This window comes from Rhizophagus irregularis, chromosome 28 (genome assembly GCF_026210795.1).
Source record: "Rhizophagus irregularis chromosome 28, complete sequence".
NCBI lineage: Eukaryota > Fungi > Glomeromycota > Glomeromycetes > Glomerales > Glomeraceae > Rhizophagus > Rhizophagus irregularis.
The window spans coordinates 422454-441454 of NC_089456.1; the positions used below are offsets into that span (position 1 = coordinate 422454).

At 29.5% G+C, this 19001-nt stretch overlaps 5 protein-coding genes across 5 annotated transcripts; 1 reads left to right on the plus strand and 4 right to left on the minus strand.

Annotated features, from left to right (window-relative positions):
* Positions 1-83: 83 nt before the first annotated feature.
* Positions 84-1692, minus strand: OCT59_018741 (uncharacterized protein). The gene has a single exon (XM_025314380.2). The coding sequence runs from the start codon at positions 1602-1604 to the stop codon at positions 255-257; it is 1350 nt and encodes a 449-aa protein (XP_025185186.1). The 5' UTR covers positions 1605-1692; the 3' UTR covers positions 84-254.
* Positions 1693-1898: 206 nt separating this feature from the next.
* OCT59_018742 (Pre-mRNA-splicing factor ATP-dependent RNA helicase PRP16) lies at positions 1899-8124 on the plus strand (the record flags this gene model as incomplete). Its single annotated transcript, XM_025333876.2, has 24 exons — positions 1899-2055; positions 2122-2336; positions 2420-2627; positions 2757-2870; positions 2958-3362; positions 3426-3613; positions 3687-3770; positions 3849-3974; positions 4051-4230; positions 4312-4396; positions 4476-4658; positions 4730-4887; positions 4953-5025; positions 5111-5242; positions 5319-5380; positions 5451-5661; positions 5730-5885; positions 5957-6057; positions 6140-6349; positions 6432-6596; positions 6682-6830; positions 6917-7285; positions 7364-7406; positions 7491-8124. The coding sequence occupies 24 exons, from the start codon at positions 1899-1901 to the stop codon at positions 7683-7685; spliced, it is 3969 nt and encodes a 1322-aa protein (XP_025185184.2). The 3' UTR covers positions 7686-8124.
* On the minus strand, positions 7889-8844 carry OCT59_018743 (uncharacterized protein). Its single transcript, XM_025324618.2, has 4 exons — positions 8446-8844; positions 8281-8348; positions 8140-8213; positions 7889-8076 (listed from the first exon to the last, which is right to left on the minus strand). The coding sequence occupies exons 1-4, from the start codon at positions 8837-8839 to the stop codon at positions 8019-8021; spliced, it is 594 nt and encodes a 197-aa protein (XP_025185183.1). The 5' UTR covers positions 8840-8844; the 3' UTR covers positions 7889-8018.
* An 814-nt stretch (positions 8845-9658) lies between these two features.
* Positions 9659-10045, minus strand: OCT59_018744 (uncharacterized protein; the record flags this gene model as incomplete). The annotated part of the gene is made up of 2 exons (XM_025331602.2): positions 9659-9747; positions 9862-10045. The coding sequence occupies 2 exons, from the start codon at positions 10043-10045 to the stop codon at positions 9659-9661; spliced, it is 273 nt and encodes a 90-aa protein (XP_025185182.2).
* Positions 10046-13046: 3001 nt separating this feature from the next.
* On the minus strand, positions 13047-18938 carry OCT59_018745 (uncharacterized protein; the record flags this gene model as incomplete). The annotated part of the gene is made up of 20 exons (XM_066135596.1): positions 18520-18938; positions 18292-18455; positions 18147-18213; positions 17998-18071; positions 17813-17920; positions 16806-17729; positions 16567-16737; positions 16389-16486; positions 16218-16305; positions 15989-16144; positions 15765-15910; positions 15554-15687; positions 15424-15480; positions 14829-15345; positions 14616-14757; positions 14390-14551; positions 13859-14322; positions 13410-13797; positions 13256-13348; positions 13047-13181 (listed from the first exon to the last, which is right to left on the minus strand). Exons 1-20 carry the CDS (start codon positions 18914-18916, stop codon positions 13047-13049), a joined length of 4485 nt encoding a protein of 1494 aa, XP_066004868.1. The 5' UTR covers positions 18917-18938.
* Between the last annotated feature and the right edge of the window lie 63 nt (positions 18939-19001).

A 19001-nucleotide genomic window follows, 5' to 3' on the forward strand; every position in this document is an offset into this window, starting at 1 on the left:
AATAGTATGACGAATAATGACTTTTATGATTTATTACACGCAAATGAATTAAATAATAAATAAATTTAAGCATTAAAGTAAAATTTTTTTTGCTATTTGTAGAAATGATTTTTTTTATTGTATTACGAAAAATTTTACATTATAAAACAAACTTGAAAATTCAAAGCATTAACAATTTGGCTTAATACAGAATTATTCATAGATTTAAACTTGTAAAAACATTTCACAAATAAACAATTTCATAATGACATACTTTAGTCAAGACCATTAACCTCTTCATAAATTGGTGTCAAATCAACATATCTGTCACCGAGATCAAAGAATAGGGTTGATCCTTTAGACATAGGCAGATCAATTGTAGTTGGTTGTAAATTTTCTTTATCTGACCCAGCACCGGTCATATCATCATTTTCATCTTGGTCTTTAATAAGGAAATTTCGCCTGCTAGGACTCAAATTCATTCTGGGAGATAAATTTGGATCTTCATAAACTTGATCTATATCCATATTTGAAACTAGATTGTTATTACCCAAAATATCATCACGTGATTCACAAGGTGAAACTATATCCTCAAACACTTTATTCTGATCATTTTGTATAATGGGAATTTGTATATCTGGACTATCTCCCAAAATATCGTCATCATATAATTCTTCTTGATCTTTAAAGGAACTTAACGGATATGACCCAATATCCAACATAATCTCTTGGGACTTATTCGTTAAAGCCGAATCATCTATGTCATCTACCTCATCATCATAAACTAACCGACGAGGTCTTAAAATATTATCTTTAATTGGTGAGTCCGTACTTTGGACAATTTCTTCCAATTCATTTTCAATAATTAAATCATTACCATTACCAAAGGTGAAATCATTACCAAAGGTTAGATCAATACCAGCAGCTGAATCATTACCAATAGTTAAATTATCACCAATGGTTAGTCGGAAAGGCGTAGCAGTTAAGTCTTCATCATGATTTTGGCTTATCAAATCTTCTTTGAGTTTATCCTCAAAACTCGAAAGCCTTTTATTTCGAGAAGCTGATTGAGATGGCGTATGCCAAAATTCTGATTCTTCATCAGCCAAAGTTTTTCCTGACAAGTAGTCATTTCTTTCATTTTGATTATTCTTGGCTTCTTCACGTAAAGTATCCAAATAATTTTTTAATCTTTTATCCTTACATACATTTTCGGATTGAGAAATAGCATCCTTGAATTTCAATTGAGGGCATAGTCCATGTGCCCAAGTTTGATAAAATTTTATAAGAGTTCCAAGGTTATCAATTGTCGCGTTTTTTGATTTTTTATGATTCATAAACTTTAACTTTGGACCTTGTTCTTTCAATTTTACCAAACCATCAGGTCCTACTAGCTTTTCATAGTCTACTTTAGGTAAAACGCGTCTTTTCTTCGCGGTTCTACCGCTCTTCTTTTCAGTTCTAGATGAAGGTTCTTGTTTCTTTGAATTTTCTTTTTTACTTTCCTCAAAATCCAACGCGTCAAAGTCGAAACCGGCAATTTTTCCTTTCTCAACTTCATAGTCATTTAGCTCTTCGTCAAGGTCAGAAAAGTTGTATTCGTTGTTATTTTTATCAATCTTCATTGTTAAGACTTGTCTTTTGAATGTTTTGAAGAATGTAGTACTAAAACGCGTCTTAAACTGAAGATTTAGAGATTATCATAAATAGCCTAAATAGCCTCACGGGGATTTAATCGACGTTAAATGAACAACCTTAATCACGTGATTTGCATAGTTGTACACACTATTTAAACTTTATAAACAAAGGTCTACTTCGGCTTAACTTTTCTACAGATCTAAAAATTTTTATTTACGATTAATTTAATTGAGCAACTTAATTCATATCATTTTTTACTTAATTTTCAATTTTTGTCAAAAATGTCTCAACCATCTGAGAGCGAAAACGACGATTTTGTTCACCAAATCGCGATCGAGTTGTCTAGAGCTTTGAATCTTATAAATCCTAACGATCTTTTAGCTAAGAATATCATTCAAGTGGCTAAGGATCATAAAAGTGTTGAAACGTTTATAAAAGGTAAATATATTTAATAGATCTTTTTTTATCTTGGTTTAATGTGTACTTACGTTAAATTTAAAATAGCTTGTCAGGGTTTTGGAAGGTTTAAAGACGATTTTTTGGCTGATCTATATACCACTATAAGGAAACGGTTAAAAGAAGAGTCTGATTCTTCTAGTCAGAAGGCTGATTTTTCTTCAATTTTTAACAATACCACAGTGTTAGGTGAAATATTAACCTCAACTGGCCCTTCAGTTGGTGGTCTGATCCGTCCTGGAAAACTAGCATCATCTGATGATGTAAGGATTAATTTTTTATGAGAATATAATTTTATGTCACAATCACTATATCGTTAATAAAAAATCTTTTTATATTTATGCAGAATCGTCATGTTTTTAAAGCCCCTGCACCAAGAACATCAGTATTAGGATTGGACAAGATAGCTGAAGAAAAAAAACGTGCTGCCGCAAATAAAGCATCAGAAGATGATGATAAGCATCCAGCAAAGAGAATTAATTTAGGAATCGCATCAGAATGGGATGAAGACTCTGTCAATACAACTGAGAGCGTTGATGATAGTAAATTAAGAGGTAAACTAGTTTTATTATTTTTTTCCAAAATTATTTAAACTGCCAATACCATTCCATAGGATTTCAATTCTGTCTTTTTGACCTAGGGTATGGCAATAATACTTATACTTTCACAAAAACAAATCAAAGGATCCTCCTCCGCTTTGAAATCAAATTATCGTAAAAGGACTGATGCTAATAGCGTACTGGATGAAGCTCGTAATAGGTTAGAAGAACATAAGAGGGAACGGGACCAATATACAGGTAAAAAAAAAGAAAAATTACTTTGATTTATAAAAGTTATTTTTATTTTTTTTTTTAACAAAAATTCACATATTTTAAATTAATTAGATAACCACCACAAAAAGTCACATCATAAAGATAAGAGTGATAGAAGGGATAGGGATGATGATTATGGTCGATACGAATCTTCCAGATCAAGTCGAAGGTCACCTTCAGTATCTTCTTCACGAAATGGTTCGTCGCCTTCTGTTTCGTCTAGTCGAAGATCCCCATCTGTAGTATCTAGCCGTAGTCGACGTTCACCATCTGTCGCATCATCAATTCGTGATGGTTATAGTAGACGCACTCCATCTACTACGTCATGGCGTGAGGGTTCAAGTAAACGATCATCATCTTTAAGTCCTTGGCGAGATTCAGATAGAAGTTCCTCTAGAATAAGTCGCAGTGAGTGGGACACCACACCTACAACTTCGACTTCAAGGTTTTCAGTTGGTGGTCTTACACCTCGAAAAGGTAAGATTGTTACTTTATGCTTTTGGACTTCATTATTAATGCTAATTTTTGACTGTTTTACAGATTACAAGCCACCCAGAGATTTTCCAACTCCACGCCTTGCTTCCTTCGACTACGATGAAATGGAATATAGAGATCGTTATAATCAAGAAGAGGAAGAAGATACTGGTGAAGATCGTGATAGGCTTGAGTGGGAGGAAGAACAAAAACATTTGGATAGAGAGTGGTATAATATTGAAGAATCATCGGGGGTAATGTTAAAACAAATAAAAATTTTATTCCTTGATTATTCGCAATTATTAATCTTTTTCTTTTTTTGCTTAGGCTCTCGATGAAGAGCACAATCCTTTCGCAGATTATACAGATTATGTAGTGAAAAAGGAGCAAGAACTTGCACAAAAACAACTTGTATGTATTGTAAAAAGAAACTTGTTTATCATATGGAATTTACTATATTTTTGTTTTATACTAACGGATTTTATTTAGAAAAAACTGACTGCAAGGCAAGAGCAGTATAACAGAGACAATGAGTTATGGGAAACAAATCGTATGCTCACTAGTGGTATTGTTCAACGAAGAGAAATAGATTTAGATTTTGAGGATGATTCTGAGGTAAGATTATTTAGCACCTTTTTTGAATTTTATTTATTTTTTTTTTATATTTTAACTTTATACTTATGTTTTGCAGGCTCGAGTTCATTTACTTGTTCACGATCTTAAACCGCCTTTTCTTGACGGACGCATGGTGTTCACAAAGCAATTGGAAGCTGTGCAATCCGTTAAAGATCCTACTTCTGATATGTCTGTTTTCTCTAGAAAGGGGAGCCAGCTTGTAAAAGAAAAAAGAGAACAAATTGAGCGTCAAAAGGTTTGAAGAAATTTTTATTCGTTTTTTTTATTAACGTTATTAAAACGAATTGTTTGCATTACATATTACACACTTAAATAGGCTGCAAAGAATGTTGCTGAAGTAGCAGGTACCGCACTTGGTAATATTATGGGAATTAAGCCAACTGAAGAAGATGATTCGGCAGGTTTGTATAATGAATTTTATTGAGTGATAAATTTGATTTTGATTTTATATACTTATTGGTTTTTTTTCTTTCAATATAGCACCGAGAACAAATGAAGTAGATATGGAAAATCCAAAAGGAGATTCACAGTTTGCTTCTCATTTAAAGGCATCTGAAGCAGTTAGTGTATTTGCAAGATCAAAAACTCTTCGCGAACAACGTGAATATTTACCGGCATTTGCAATTCGAGAGGAATTGTTAAGAATTATACGAGATAATCAAGGTATTACACAGTAACCATATTTTAATATCATTAATTCTATTAATATTAATCTACTGTACTGCGTTTTATAGTTGTCGTGGTCGTTGGTGAAACTGGATCCGGTAAAACTACACAACTCACTCAATACCTTCATGAGGATGGATATAGCAAATATGGAACTATAGGCTGTACACAGCCTCGTCGTGTTGCTGCTATGTCGGTTGCTAAACGTGTTAGTGAAGAAATGGAGGTAAGAATTATTTTTTATATAACTTTATAATTTCTGCATTTATTAATTTACTAATTCATATATAGTGTAAACTCGGAACTACAGTTGGTTACGCCATTCGTTTCGAAGATTGTACTTCAGAAAGCACCGTTATTAAATGTATATACATATTCCTTTTCTTTTTTCTTTTTCATTTTTTTTAAAAAGGGAGAATCTATATTAAATATTTGTAATTTTGTTCTAGATATGACTGATGGTGTTATGCTCCGTGAATCACTTAAGGAACCTGATCTCGATCACTACAGTGCAATTATTATGGACGAAGCCCACGAACGTTCCCTTCAAACAGATGTTTTGATGGGTTTATTAAGACAAGGTATTTGCCATAATATTATTGTAAGAACCTTATAATTCCCATAAAGTAGTATCTATAGCTAATTTCAATTTTGTAGTTCTTTCTCGCAGAAGGGATATTAAGTTAATCGTCACGTCAGCAACTATGAATGCCGAGAAGGTATGTATTTAAAGATTTTCATATTTTATAATTTATAACTAATATACCCTTTTTATTGTTATAATTATAGTTTTCACTGTTTTTCGGAAATTGTCCGACTTTCACAATACCCGGTCGTACGTTCCCTGTAGAGATAATGTTCAGTAAGACACCTTGCGAAGATTATGTTGATAGTGCTGTTAAACAAGTGTTGGCAATCCACTTAGGGCATCCCGCAGGTGATATATTAGTATTTATGACCGGACAAGAAGATATAGAGATTACATGTCGAGTGATTGCAGGTGAGTTCTCAAATTTTTTTTTTATTATTTTTAAACGTATGCTCTAATTACTTTATTGTTTATTTTAGAACGTCTCCAGCAATTGGATAACCCTCCCTCACTTGAAATTTTGCCAATCTATTCGCAATTACCAGCTGACCTGCAAGCTAGAATTTTCGAAAAGACAGCTAACAATGCTCGAAAAGTTATTGTTGCAACCAATATTGCTGAGACCTCTTTGACTGGTAAGTATTAAAGAGAAAATTGAAATACATTCCAATTACATTTACTTACTATAAATTCGTTATTTTTATAGTTGATGGTATCATGTATGTTGTTGACACAGGATATAATAAACTTAAGGTATTCAATCCAAAGATTGGCATGGACTCCTTACAAATTACACCTATCAGCCAGGTATGTTGAAGATTTCTATACATATAAAACAAAAATTTCCTACATGTTTGATTGACGATAAATTATAATTTGAAATAAAAAGGCAAATGCAAATCAAAGATCGGGTAGAGCTGGACGTACTGGTGCAGGAACTTGTTATCGTCTTTACACGGAACAAGCTTATCATCATGAAATGTTTATGAACACAATACCCGAGATCCAGCGTACCAACCTTGCAAATGTGGTGCTTTTACTTAAATCCTTAGGAGTAAAGAATTTATTGGATTTTGATTTCATGGATCCTCCACCTCAGGTAAAATATCAATTAATAAATAAATGAATAAACGTAATATTTATATTATTTATAATAATGAAATGTTCTTCTTAATTTTCAGGATAACATACTGAACTCGATGTATCAATTGTGGATTCTGGGTGCGTTGGATAATACTGGAGAGTTAACACCACTCGGTCGAAGAATGGTAGAGTTTCCATTAGATCCTTCGTTATCAAAGATGTTGATTACATCCGAGGAATTAGGATGTACGGCAGAGATATTGGTAATTAAGATTTTTTTTTTAATTAAAAAAAGGGGGGTTTTTATGTTGAACCTAAATTTAAATAAATTTAAAAATTTTTTATTAGACCATTGTATCTATGCTTTCTGTTCCATCGGTATTTTATCGGCCAAAAGAGAGAATGGAGCAGAGTGATGCTGCTAGAGAAAAATTCTTTGTACCTGAAAGTGACCATTTAACGCTATTACATGTTTATACACAATGGAAATCCCACGGGTAAGTTTTATTCATATATATTCTTCTCTCACACGCTCTCTCTCTCAAAAAAGAGTCTAATTTTATACTATCATTTTAATTTCAAGTTTCCGGGAAGAGTGGTGTGTGAAACATTTTATTCATTCTAAAGCTATGAGGAAAGCTCAAGAAGTGAGATCACAGTTAATGGATATTATGAAAGCGGAAAAGATGGCAATTGTCTCTTGTGGCACTGATTGGGATGTAGTGCGAAAATGTATCTGCTCTGCATACTTTCACCAGGCTGCAAGGGTAAAGGGTATTGGAGAATATGTAAATTGCCGTACAGGAATGCCATGCCACCTTCACCCAACAAGTGCTTTATATGGGCTTGGTTATACACCAGATTACATCGTTTATCACGAATTAGTAATGACGTCAAAGGAATACATGCAGTGTGTTACTGCTGTAGACCCATACTGGTTAGCTGAAATGGGGTACGTATAAAAATAATGATATGCGGTTTTGTTTGTTTATTTGAAATTTTGGAATCTAAATTTTGAATTCTTTTTTAGACCTATGTTCTATTCAATCAAAGAAAAGAATTTCACACAGAAAGTAAGTTTTATTTAGCAAATATATTTATTATTTGTAAATTCTTTTGCATTATAAATAGTTTCTAATTTTAATAATTTATCATAGGAAAAACGAGCAGCCAACAAAGCAGAGATGGCCAAAATGACGATGGAAATGCAAATTAAAATGGCGAGAGAAAAAGAGGAAGAAGAAAGTGAACAGCAACGTAAAGCAACTGCAACACCTAAACATTCTAATAGTGTTATACTCGGGAAAAGGAATCCTGGAACACCCCCAAGAAAAAGGGGATTTGGTCTCTAAAAGAATTGCTAATAATATATATTACACCGACTTCAGATATTTATTCTTTTTGGATAGTGGTCATAATATTTTATTAGGATAAATCTGTCAAGGTTTTCGACTTAACTTATAGCACCCAACTGCTGAAAGATTTAATTAGAAGTTGTGAGTTGACACCCCTATTTTTATTATTAAATAGTCAATTTAGAAAATAACAATAATTTCACTTGACATGATGGTTTATTAAAAGACATTATACATTCATTATACATGATTTCTACAAAACTTTAGCATAGATTTAAATTAATTTCACAAACCAGTTAATCACGTGTTTGATTCATTTATAAAAATGGCTTAATTTGTTTTACTCTTTTCAGAAAATTCTAACCAACTTCCAGGGTAATTTCTAGCTCTAAAAAACGATATTAATAAAAAAAATAAAATCGCAACAATTTACTTCAAACCTCTCACTCACCCAATAAACCCATGATGTTTGGCAATTGCAGCAGCAACCATACTTCTTTGTCCAGCTTTACAATAAAGTATGACCTTTTTTTATACATTATTAATTAATATTAACATAAATTTACAAATAAATTTATTGTATAGTACGTACTTGATCATCTTTATTAAACTTTGGTGATCCATAAATTTTATTAAAATCATCATCTGATAATGACAAGGCTTTTTTTTTTTTAAGAAAAAAAAATATATATATTTGTAAATAAAAATAAATTATTTTCACTCTTTTATTTTTAAAACTAATATGTTTTTACTTTACCTTCTTCAAATTCATTTAAAGGAATATTAATAGCATATGGAATATGACCACCAATTAATTCAAAAGGTTCACGAACATCAATAATGCAAACATTTTTTTGTTTTCCTTTATTTTTTTCATTCAATAATTGTTGTAATTCATCATAACTAACATTATTATTATTATTGAAAGAAATTGAAGAATCCGAATAATATCTTAAATGAGAAACGTTTCGAACATTATTTATTATACTCACAAATATAGTACTAAACGATTTATAACTTAAAACTTTATTTTGAAAAATATAAGTTGACTTCAAGTTGTAGCTAAATGGTTGTAGTAAATTATTTGAAGAATTACGAAATTTATTTTGAATAAGTAATAAAGGAATTTTGTCAAAGATTCGTTTGGCCATTTTTTTTAAAAAAAAAATTACTGAATTTTCTTATATAAATAAAATAAAGATGATCTACAAAGCGGATAGTGCTAAACAAATTAATTATAAACTAGCCACGGACTGGTACTTCATTCTACATAGCACCGAGGCTATCTACTAATTTCACTTACTGAGTTGCGTAAGAGTAACAACAAATAATCCAGGTGCTATTTATAAAATCAGTTAGATCTTAAGTTAATTCTGCAATGTCTTGAATGAATACAAGAAGTCAATCTATTTATTAATTTAGAAAAAAGAAAGTCTGAGGGTTTTTTTCAATATAAACATTTCACAATTTGATTTAATAGTTTTGTATATATAATAATTTTTTTTTTGATTATCTTACAACAGAAGAAATCGAATTAGATATTGATATAAGTTCTACTCCAATTCTGACCCAATTTTCTTAATCTATATTTTATAGAATATCACGACGAAGGAAAATAAATTTATATTAATTTAGCTTATTAACGGATTGAAAATTATTTATTCATTTGATGAACATTAGTATCAAAACTGATTTTCAATGAATTTGTATTTTTTTTATACATTATTAACATTTAACAAATAAATACGATTGATTATTATTTTCTAAACTTTTTATTTTTTATCTTACAGCATACATTAGGTCAATAGCTATTTTAATAAAATTTAATTTTATCATCATCGGTGTCAGGGTCCGCAACGCTACCACTATGGTTGATAATTAAGTGTTGGCTTAGCGCATAAGGGGAACCAAAATCTCGACCGATTGAACGATTACAAATTGGTAAATAAAAAGAAGGCCAACGTGATTATTTAGTCACCCTTGCACTTACAAAGCAAAGTAACAGGTAAAATATTGATTACCTTGAATGGTCTTTGTTTAATGTGTTGACGTAAATGCTCTGCAAAATACAATAATAATTATTATTTCTATAATGGATTATAAAGGTCCACCTATTCCTACGTAGATTCGACGGAGCTAGCAAAGCCAAAAAATAATTGTCATATTTTTATACCTTCTAATTCAATAATACTTCTTTGATATTTACCTTTCCATGGACATTTATAAGTTGGGTTTCCTGGAGTTGATTTATCGCAAGAATTGATATCATGTTGAACGATATGATTTCTAAGTTTCTCCTTGGTTTCAAAGTGTTGTGGATCCGAATGAGTACCTAACCATTTACAGATGAATGGCATACTTTTAGACATATAATATAGACAGGTTCGATTAAAATTAAACGGTGATTCTATGGGCGGATCTGCAAATGTATCATTCTTAACTCACCACGCATATGGGGGGGGTCAAGATGATGCCACCAGAAGGGTCAAGTCCGCGATCCGCCCATATGGCTTGTTATACACCCATTGATTCTAGCTGTCTGATTGATGTGAAAACCGATATACATAATGAAATTCGACGGAACCTCAAATCTTGATATATTCGGAATTGAGGTCTGGAACGGATTATCATAACGTATAATTAATTTGCCCCCGATATAACGGAATTCTTGATATAACGGATTTTTGATAAATTTTACTAATGGAACGGATGGTTCCATTATAACGGCTCACGTATTACATTATTAGTTCCTGTTTAAGAAACTAGTTGTTAACAATAATAGATAACAGATACGTGATGGCGCAAAAACGAATATTTTAAAGTTCGAGGATTTCAGTTACAGTTGTTTTAGGGAAAAAGTATCGGTACATTGAATTATCAGATTATCAGATTAGCGGACAGTCAGACCTTGATATCGATGCTTCTAATTGGAAAAAATATCAATACATTGAATATATTACGAGTAACTCATAATGCGAAGCAAATGCCACCCGATTAATGGAAAATAATCAAATTTCGGCAAAATAAACCGCAAGAGTTCAAATTAAAACTTTTTACTTGGGCCAACTTTATAGTGCTGGCCCGAATTAATACTAGTGTAGCTAAAATATCGATACATCTTAATATATGTTACTATAAAAGGACCGAGAAAAAGTATCGGTATACGTTACATCGCTACAACGCGGCTTTTTTATTATACGTGAAACAGGACAATGAAAATTTATCGGTACAGGAAATTAGGGATCGGTACATAGAGGTTTGACTGTATAGTAAATATAAGATTACGAAGCAATATCAAAAATTACCTCAAGTGCGATTCCATAATAGTATTGGGTATGTACATTTTTTTACAGTTAATATATAGCCTAGTAAGAATATCAACCATACTAATTAAACTAATTTGCAACGGAATTCTCATATTCTTGACCTGTTGTTGAATTTATTTATCTTGTATGCAGTCTATTATTTATCCATTGAATCCGATTTTTATCGTTATTATCTATATAATTTATGGTGAGACGAGAATGTCCTTCAAGCATTCCTTCGGGATGTAATTGATTTGGAATTAGGTCTTTTAGACATATTTTTATTCATAATGTCCTGTTAATAACTGGTGTACTACTTTTGTATATATAGCAGAAGTCAAACTACAATTTTACTAGAGATTGTCAGATGTGAGAAAATAAGCCCCGGGTCACGATCTCGTAGTTGGGCAAATTTCAACTAAACTCTACTGCGTGTTAATTTTCAACACAGTTTTGAAGGAAATACCCTTCAGTTACTTTGTTAAAGAAACACCTTTGATGATAAAATCTTTGAGCAGAACAAAAAATAGTCATATCCTTTTTCTACGGGAGTTAAGAAATAATGTTACAATACAGAATAAAATCTATCCGTAATCTACGAAGTTAAATAATTTTTTAGTCCAAAGTTATTTCAAATACATACTACCTAATTCAACAATAAGAAATCCATAGACTGTTATCATTTTATTTGGGTGAGAACTTCATAGCGTACGAATAGATATTCATGAGATGCACTGTGTTTCTTCATTAACTCGGTACTTTCTCGTTTTTTTATTCACTTTGCTAGTCATTTTAAAGTTAGAACATTGAGGTGCAATCATTATCTTAATTTTTCGTAGAATTCCTTGTCGATATTTCATCCAACCCATTCGATTTTTTCTTTTGGTAATACATTTGGACAAAATGGAATATAATTTTTATCGTTAATACTATATTCAGTAGGTCATATCATTGGCATTAAATAAAAGTGCAGGCAATTAGAACATCACTAAAAACATTTTGCATTGTGGCCGTATGGTATGTTCAATATAGACTTTAGCCTATTGCAAATAATTCTATGTGGCGGTTCTAGTCGTAGAATACAGTACCGGCAAAACTCACAAAAGACGGCATCACAACAAGAATCAGAAGATTTCGAAGAGAACTACCGAATAAAGAAAAATTTTCGTTCCTCAATCTGATTTGCTAAAACAGATTTGTTAGATTTATCGAGCATGTTGTATCCTATCCGAAATCAAGAGACGTATTTCACAACTTAACGAGTATTTGTTAGACCCATGATTATACTCGTATTTCATCCACCCGTATTAATCCCATATTTCGTGTTTACAAGGGATGGATTAGCTCACCAGGAGGCAAGACTCATTACTGAACGTCTTGCAATCTTACCCATTAGTTATATTCAGTAGTCAACAGAAGACAAAAATAATTCAATAACAGTTATAGTAATTTAATATCGAAAATTGAGGGATATGTGTATTAGTTTTTTAGTGGACAATGCTTTTAGTATCAAAAAGAGAATACATGCGTACTTATTTAATGAAAGTACTAAACAATTTATAACTTAAAACTTTATTTTGAAAATATAAGTTGATTTCAAAATGGTTGTAATTAATTATTTGAAGAATTACGAAATTTATTTTGAATAAGTAAAAAAGAATTTTGTCCAAAGATTCGTTTGGACATTTTCTTTTTAGACTGAAACAAAATCACAAATAAACTTTGATATCAAATACGTTATTCTTTTTAATCGCTAACCTAATTTTTTTAATCCTTTTTCCTTTCTCCACTCCCAGATTAAAACGTGTACTGCACAATAGTAATGTGAAAGGCAAACATTGTTTATTTTAATTGGACTTATTTGAGTTCGTTTTACTAAACGGTCGAGAAAATATTGTTCGTAAACCAAACGCCATTATATATAATTAAATAGCTTACATCCTTTATTATTCGTTAAGAAACAAGAAACTCCTTTATTAAAAGTGAATAATAAAAAGAAAATTTTTATTGACTAAAAAATTCATCTCCAAACAAATCCATTTATATATTATTATTATAGGGATGATGATAAAGTAGTAGTATTATTACTACTACATTTTATAACTTCCAATATTAAATTTAACCAATCTTCTTGTTCTTTTTCTAAATCTCTTGTTGGATAATCAATTTTATATTTCAATATTTTATTCTAAATAGATAATAATAGAAAAAATAATTAATGTTTAAATTCAAAAAAAAAAATTTTCTCTTTTGTAAACTTACCAACTGATGTCTCAAGTATTTTAATATAGTAGAAGTTTTACCGGGACATTGTAATACAATCCATTTATCAATAATTACCATTTTATGTTCATGCTATTAAAAAAAAGTATTAAAAAATTTATATTATTACTAGATAATAATTATTAAAACCTACCTTTATCTCTATATCTCTTCCAAATAAAACCAAATTTACAACATCAACTTTACTAACGTCTCTAACATATAATTTGGTAGTTTGTATTAAAGTATTATAAATAAACCAGTTCCTTTCTTTGGCTTGGCTTTTCAAATCGTGTTTAAATACAATTGAAGATGGATGAATAAAAACATTTTTTGGATTAACCTTTATTATTCCACTACTACCGCTGGTTAAAATTCCACTATCCATCACAGTAAAATATTGATTTTTTAAAGGTTCTTGATAAATAATTTTTGGATATAACCCTGCTAAAATCGTTGCGTTAATTATAGCATATGAATTACTATTTTGATTATAGTATGATGGAATAGCACAAAGTAATCGAGATTTTTGAAATCTATATCTAAAATTAAAGAAAAATATTAAATATGTTTTTAATATGTAAATTACCAATTTTATCTTACCTGCTTAAATAATTTTTACTTGACTCATCAATTTTAACAAATCCAATATTAACCAATAATTCTAAAAATTGCTTTTTAATATCTTCAATCATTAGTAAATTTTGTAAACTTAAAAAATTGTTTACGCAAAATCTTCTCACAGTCTCCCATCCTTTACCTCCTTTATTTATAACTTCTTTTTCATACAACTCTTTCCATAAAATATATCCTTTATACATTGTTAATAAATCTGATTCGCCTTCTTTAAATTTATTTTTGATAACAATTTCAGCTTCAGATTCACTACCAAATGGTATTAAAAATGGTGATTTATAATTAAGTATTGCAGATATTGTTAATATTGGATCAAGGCATTTAAATATTGATCCAAATAATATCATTTTTCCAAGATGTACATCTACTGGTATATGTGATAAATGTATTCCTAATGGTGTTAATTCTTCTTCTGCTGTTATTGCTTGAACCTATAAAAGAAAAAGAAGTTTAATATTTTTAAATTTTTCAAAAAAAAAGATAAAATTAACCGAATACCTCTTGTAACGTAATTATAGCATTTTTAATAGATTGAGATAATGGAACATCCAATGCCATACTTAATACTTGCTCAATATTACCTAATTCGCAAATTTTAATTTTAAGACACAATTCTTGTAATGGTAATCTTAAAATTTCTGGCAATTCATGTTCATGCATCTGTATATGATAGATTATTAAATTAAACTCCTTTATTAAAAATATTTAAAACATAAGAAATTACCTCACGTTCATATTTCCATTTTGTAAATAAATGAAAACAAATTCCTTCTCTTATTCTTCCAGCTCTTCCTTTCCTTTGTTTAGCATTAGCTTTTGATATAAACATTTCTTGTAAATTTGTAATTTTCTTTCTTTCATTATATCTAATAAAAAATTAGGTATAATAAATAATTACTTAATATAAATAATCCATCTTCTTAATTTTAAATCTTACCTTATCTGATTAACTTTTCCTGTATCAACAACAATAGTAACATCGGGTATTGTAATTCCAGTTTCTGCTATATTAGTTGCCAAAACAATTTTTCTAACACCTTTTGGTGGTATATCAAATACTAAGTTTTGATCTTCTGAACTTATAGTACTATGTAAAGGATATACTAGGAATTTTGTTGTATCACTAAAATTAATATCTGATAAAATTTGATCATTTAATCTTCTTATTTCTGCCATTCCAGGTAAGAATATCAATATAGCTCCATCTTCGGGTATATTATTTTTTTGTTTTGCTACAGGATTATTACAAATGTAATTCAAAAGAGATATTATGAGATCATAATTTATACATGTTTCATCAATACGTGATAAAGCTAACTGAGTTTTCTTAGAATATTGTTCAAGATATTCTTGAGGAATATTTAAATCATATGAACTGTCTATATCCTCCTCATACTGTAATCTAATATTATGTGATGTTTGTCCTTTTCCTGTTATTGTAATCGTTCCTTCATCTATTGCGCAATACATTAAAAAAGACAAAACGAAATTAATAAAAAAGTAATTTAAGATTAAAAAATCTAACACCCTACCTCTAATTTGCCTGTGAACCTTCCTTGCAAATTCATCATCTGCTTCAATCATATAATCTATTATAATAAAAATAAAGATTAAATCTAAATCTTTAATATGAAAATTAGCATAATTTACAAACCAATTTACCTGTTTCTTCAATAACATCTTCAAGAAATTTAACTTCGACGGGGAAAATTTTACCAGGTATTTCAATTATAGGACAATGGTCAAAATATCGAGAAATTTTTGATGCTTCAATTGTTGCACTCATTAATATAACTCTTTTTTTTTAACAAAAAAAATTAATATAAAATATTAGTGTATTCAATTATTAACAATATTGATAAATATAACTTACTTTAAATCACTCCTCCTTTCAAATATTTTCTTCAAAATAATCATCAGAAAATCCGATTCCAAACTTCTTTCATGTACTTCATCAATAATCACATGACTAACATCCTTTAATAATTTATCACTCTCTAATCTTCTCAATAATATACCCTAAAACAAACAAATAAATAAATAAAAGTGATCGAATAATATATACATACGGCATACACGAATCAAAATTTTACTAACATAAGTACAAAATGTTAAAATATTTCCTCTAGCAACTTTTGACTCCAATCTAATTTGATATCCAACTAATGCTTTAGAAGTTCCAATAGTTCTTGGCAAATCACCTATTTCTGCAGAAACTCTATACGCTATTGAAATTGCTGAAATCCTTCGGGGCTAATTATATAAAAAAAATTTTTTTAACAAATTGAAATAAAATAAAATTAATAAACAAAAGAAATAAACACACCTGAGTACAAATAACATTGCATTTATCACCATATCCATTCATTAACATATCTTCTGTTATAAATTGTGGTATTTGTGTACTTTTGCCGCTATTAAATTAAATTTCAATATTATATTAACAAACAAAAAAATCTAAAAGTATCATGCAATTTGATTTAGAAATTCTATATACCATCCAGTTTCTCCAGATATAATAACAACTTGATTTTTATTCAATTTCTCCAAAAACTGATCTTTATATGAATATATTGGTAGCTGCTTTCTTTTTTCCTATTAATTAATTCAGGAAGTTGTGCCGTTTTTAATATTTACTTAATATGTCCAAGAATTTGACAAAATAATTTACTTACTAGCATATCCATGTATGTTTTATTTTTTTGTCTATTCAAGAAAGCTTTTTTCATGGCTTCACCCTCGCTACTAGTTTTGTTCACAATATTATAGTGTTTTATACTAGACTTATCTTCTTTATAAATTTGTTCTTGATCTAACTCATCAGAGATTTTAGATTTTTCTTCAATCTAATAAAGAAAGAAATGAACATATAGCTCGGGAATAAAAAAACGTGTTTTACAATGTTATGACTCACAATATTCTCTTTCTTTTTTTCCTCTATAACATCTATCAATAACTTTATCCTCTCCTGTTCTTCGGCTAATTTAATTTTATTCTCGGCAGACTTTTTTTCTTCCGTCAATTCTAGCCATAACTCTCTAAAAAAAGTGGGGAATGTAAGATATATCGGAAGATCTGTCAATTCAAATAATGCTAAAGTAGCAACATAGCTCTCCGCTTCTATTTTTTTTCGACATGCAACATTCCCCATATTCCATTCTTTGTCTTGTCCTTTCTTTTCATTACTCCACCGAATTTTTAAAGAACACTTATAATGGCTTCCACCGCGATCTACATCAAAACTGATTTTAACTTTATCATCTTTTTTTCGACAAAATTCCTTTAATTGATCTTTCGGTAATTTTCCGGTAAATGTTTTAGGAATCATTTCTCTCATTATTATTGTTGACGAAACATTAGATTCGCTAGAAGTAGTTGAGTCATCGGGAACATTATCTAATAATCCACCAAACAAATCATCATCATCATCATCATTTATTTTTTCCATAATATCCTTTTTCTGATCACCCTCAAGTTGTTTATTCTCATCAATTTGAATAGTTTTATCTTGTTCTTTACCATCTTCGATTTCATCACCTAAAATTTCTTTTACTTCCTTTTCTAAGTCTTTATCTTTCATTAAATTTTTAAATTCCATTTCAGCTTCATCACTATTAAATTCATAAGACCCTAATTCTTCAAAACTCTTAATTTCTTTTTGTAATTCATCGATTCTTTGATTAACCTGTTCTTGCTTCTCTTGACTACGATTAAATTTCTTTAAAACAGATGAAATTTTATTTTGTAAAACCAATTCACATTTTAATGTAGCATATTTTAATGATGAAGATAATGGTTGATAAGTTGACACAGGTTCAAGCTCTGAATCATCTGATGCCTTAAAATATAATTGAAACAACATTTGTTTTGGTTAAAACATTTAACACAAAAACCAAAATAATTCGAAATTAAATAGAATACATCATTTTCAAGACTGTTCAGAATCCAATCCTTCATATCCTTTTCAACCATATTAGATCGTTTTGGCTTAGATGTAGATGAAGAATTTTGCACTAGGGATTTTTTTTCCTTTTTTTAAAGAAATTAATGCTAAAATTAATTTTTTCATTTCTTATAAGAATAAAATATTTTGTTGAAATATAAACCTTAAACACATCTCCTTTCTTTATTGGTGATTGAGATGTTGGTGAAGTGGATCTTGTAACTGAAATATTCATTCCTTTGTATAAAAAAATAAAAAGTTAATATAAATTTATTTAAATGGTTGAAATATGACCATATTAAAATGAGTTACCTTTTTCATAATAAATCTTATCAACGAATCCAGCCGGCAAATCTTCCGAAGATAAATGAATGCACAACTAAATTTCGAAGTAAGTTAACAATTGAATAAAAGAAAATAGAAAATAATTAATTATCCTCAAAATACTATAATTTACCCAATCTAAGGCAGCCTTAACTTCTGCTCCATTTATATTTATTAGACATTCTTTGATGTTTTCTTGTGAAAAACCAAGACGCAATAAAATTAAATATAGCTTATTTAATGATGAGATTATATGCTCTTGTGACAGATTACTAGTATACAAATTCCTGTATTGATCTAAATAATAGAATAAGTATTTATTAGAAATAATTTAAATAAAACTTAAAATAACTGTGCTTACCTAATTCGTGATATCCCAATTTTTTAATAAAATTTAATATTTTATGCTCGATATTACTATCAAGTTTAAGAACTTGCATTTCATTTCCAAGACTAATTAATTCTTGAGAATCTTTAAAATAAGCATCAACTCTTTTTAAATCTAAATCTTGATAATTTTCAATTATTGAATTAATATAAGTTTCCTCTTCATTAATATTCTCTTCAACATTATCCACTTTAGTCTGTTCAGAGGAAACAACTAACTCAGTTGTTGAAGGTTCAGAAATGGGTGAAGAAACTTGAGATTCTATTTCGTTTTTTAATGTTTCCTTATTTTTTGAGGGTGTACTTGTCGTAGAAAATGCTCTTGCTGAGTTTATTTGTTTCTTCTTTTTTGTTTTCGTTTTAGGAGGCATCTTAACAATTTTAAAGATTAAAAGTGCAAATATGTTTGATCGAAATCGACCAATAATAAAAAGCTTGTGATCAGTCGATCAAACC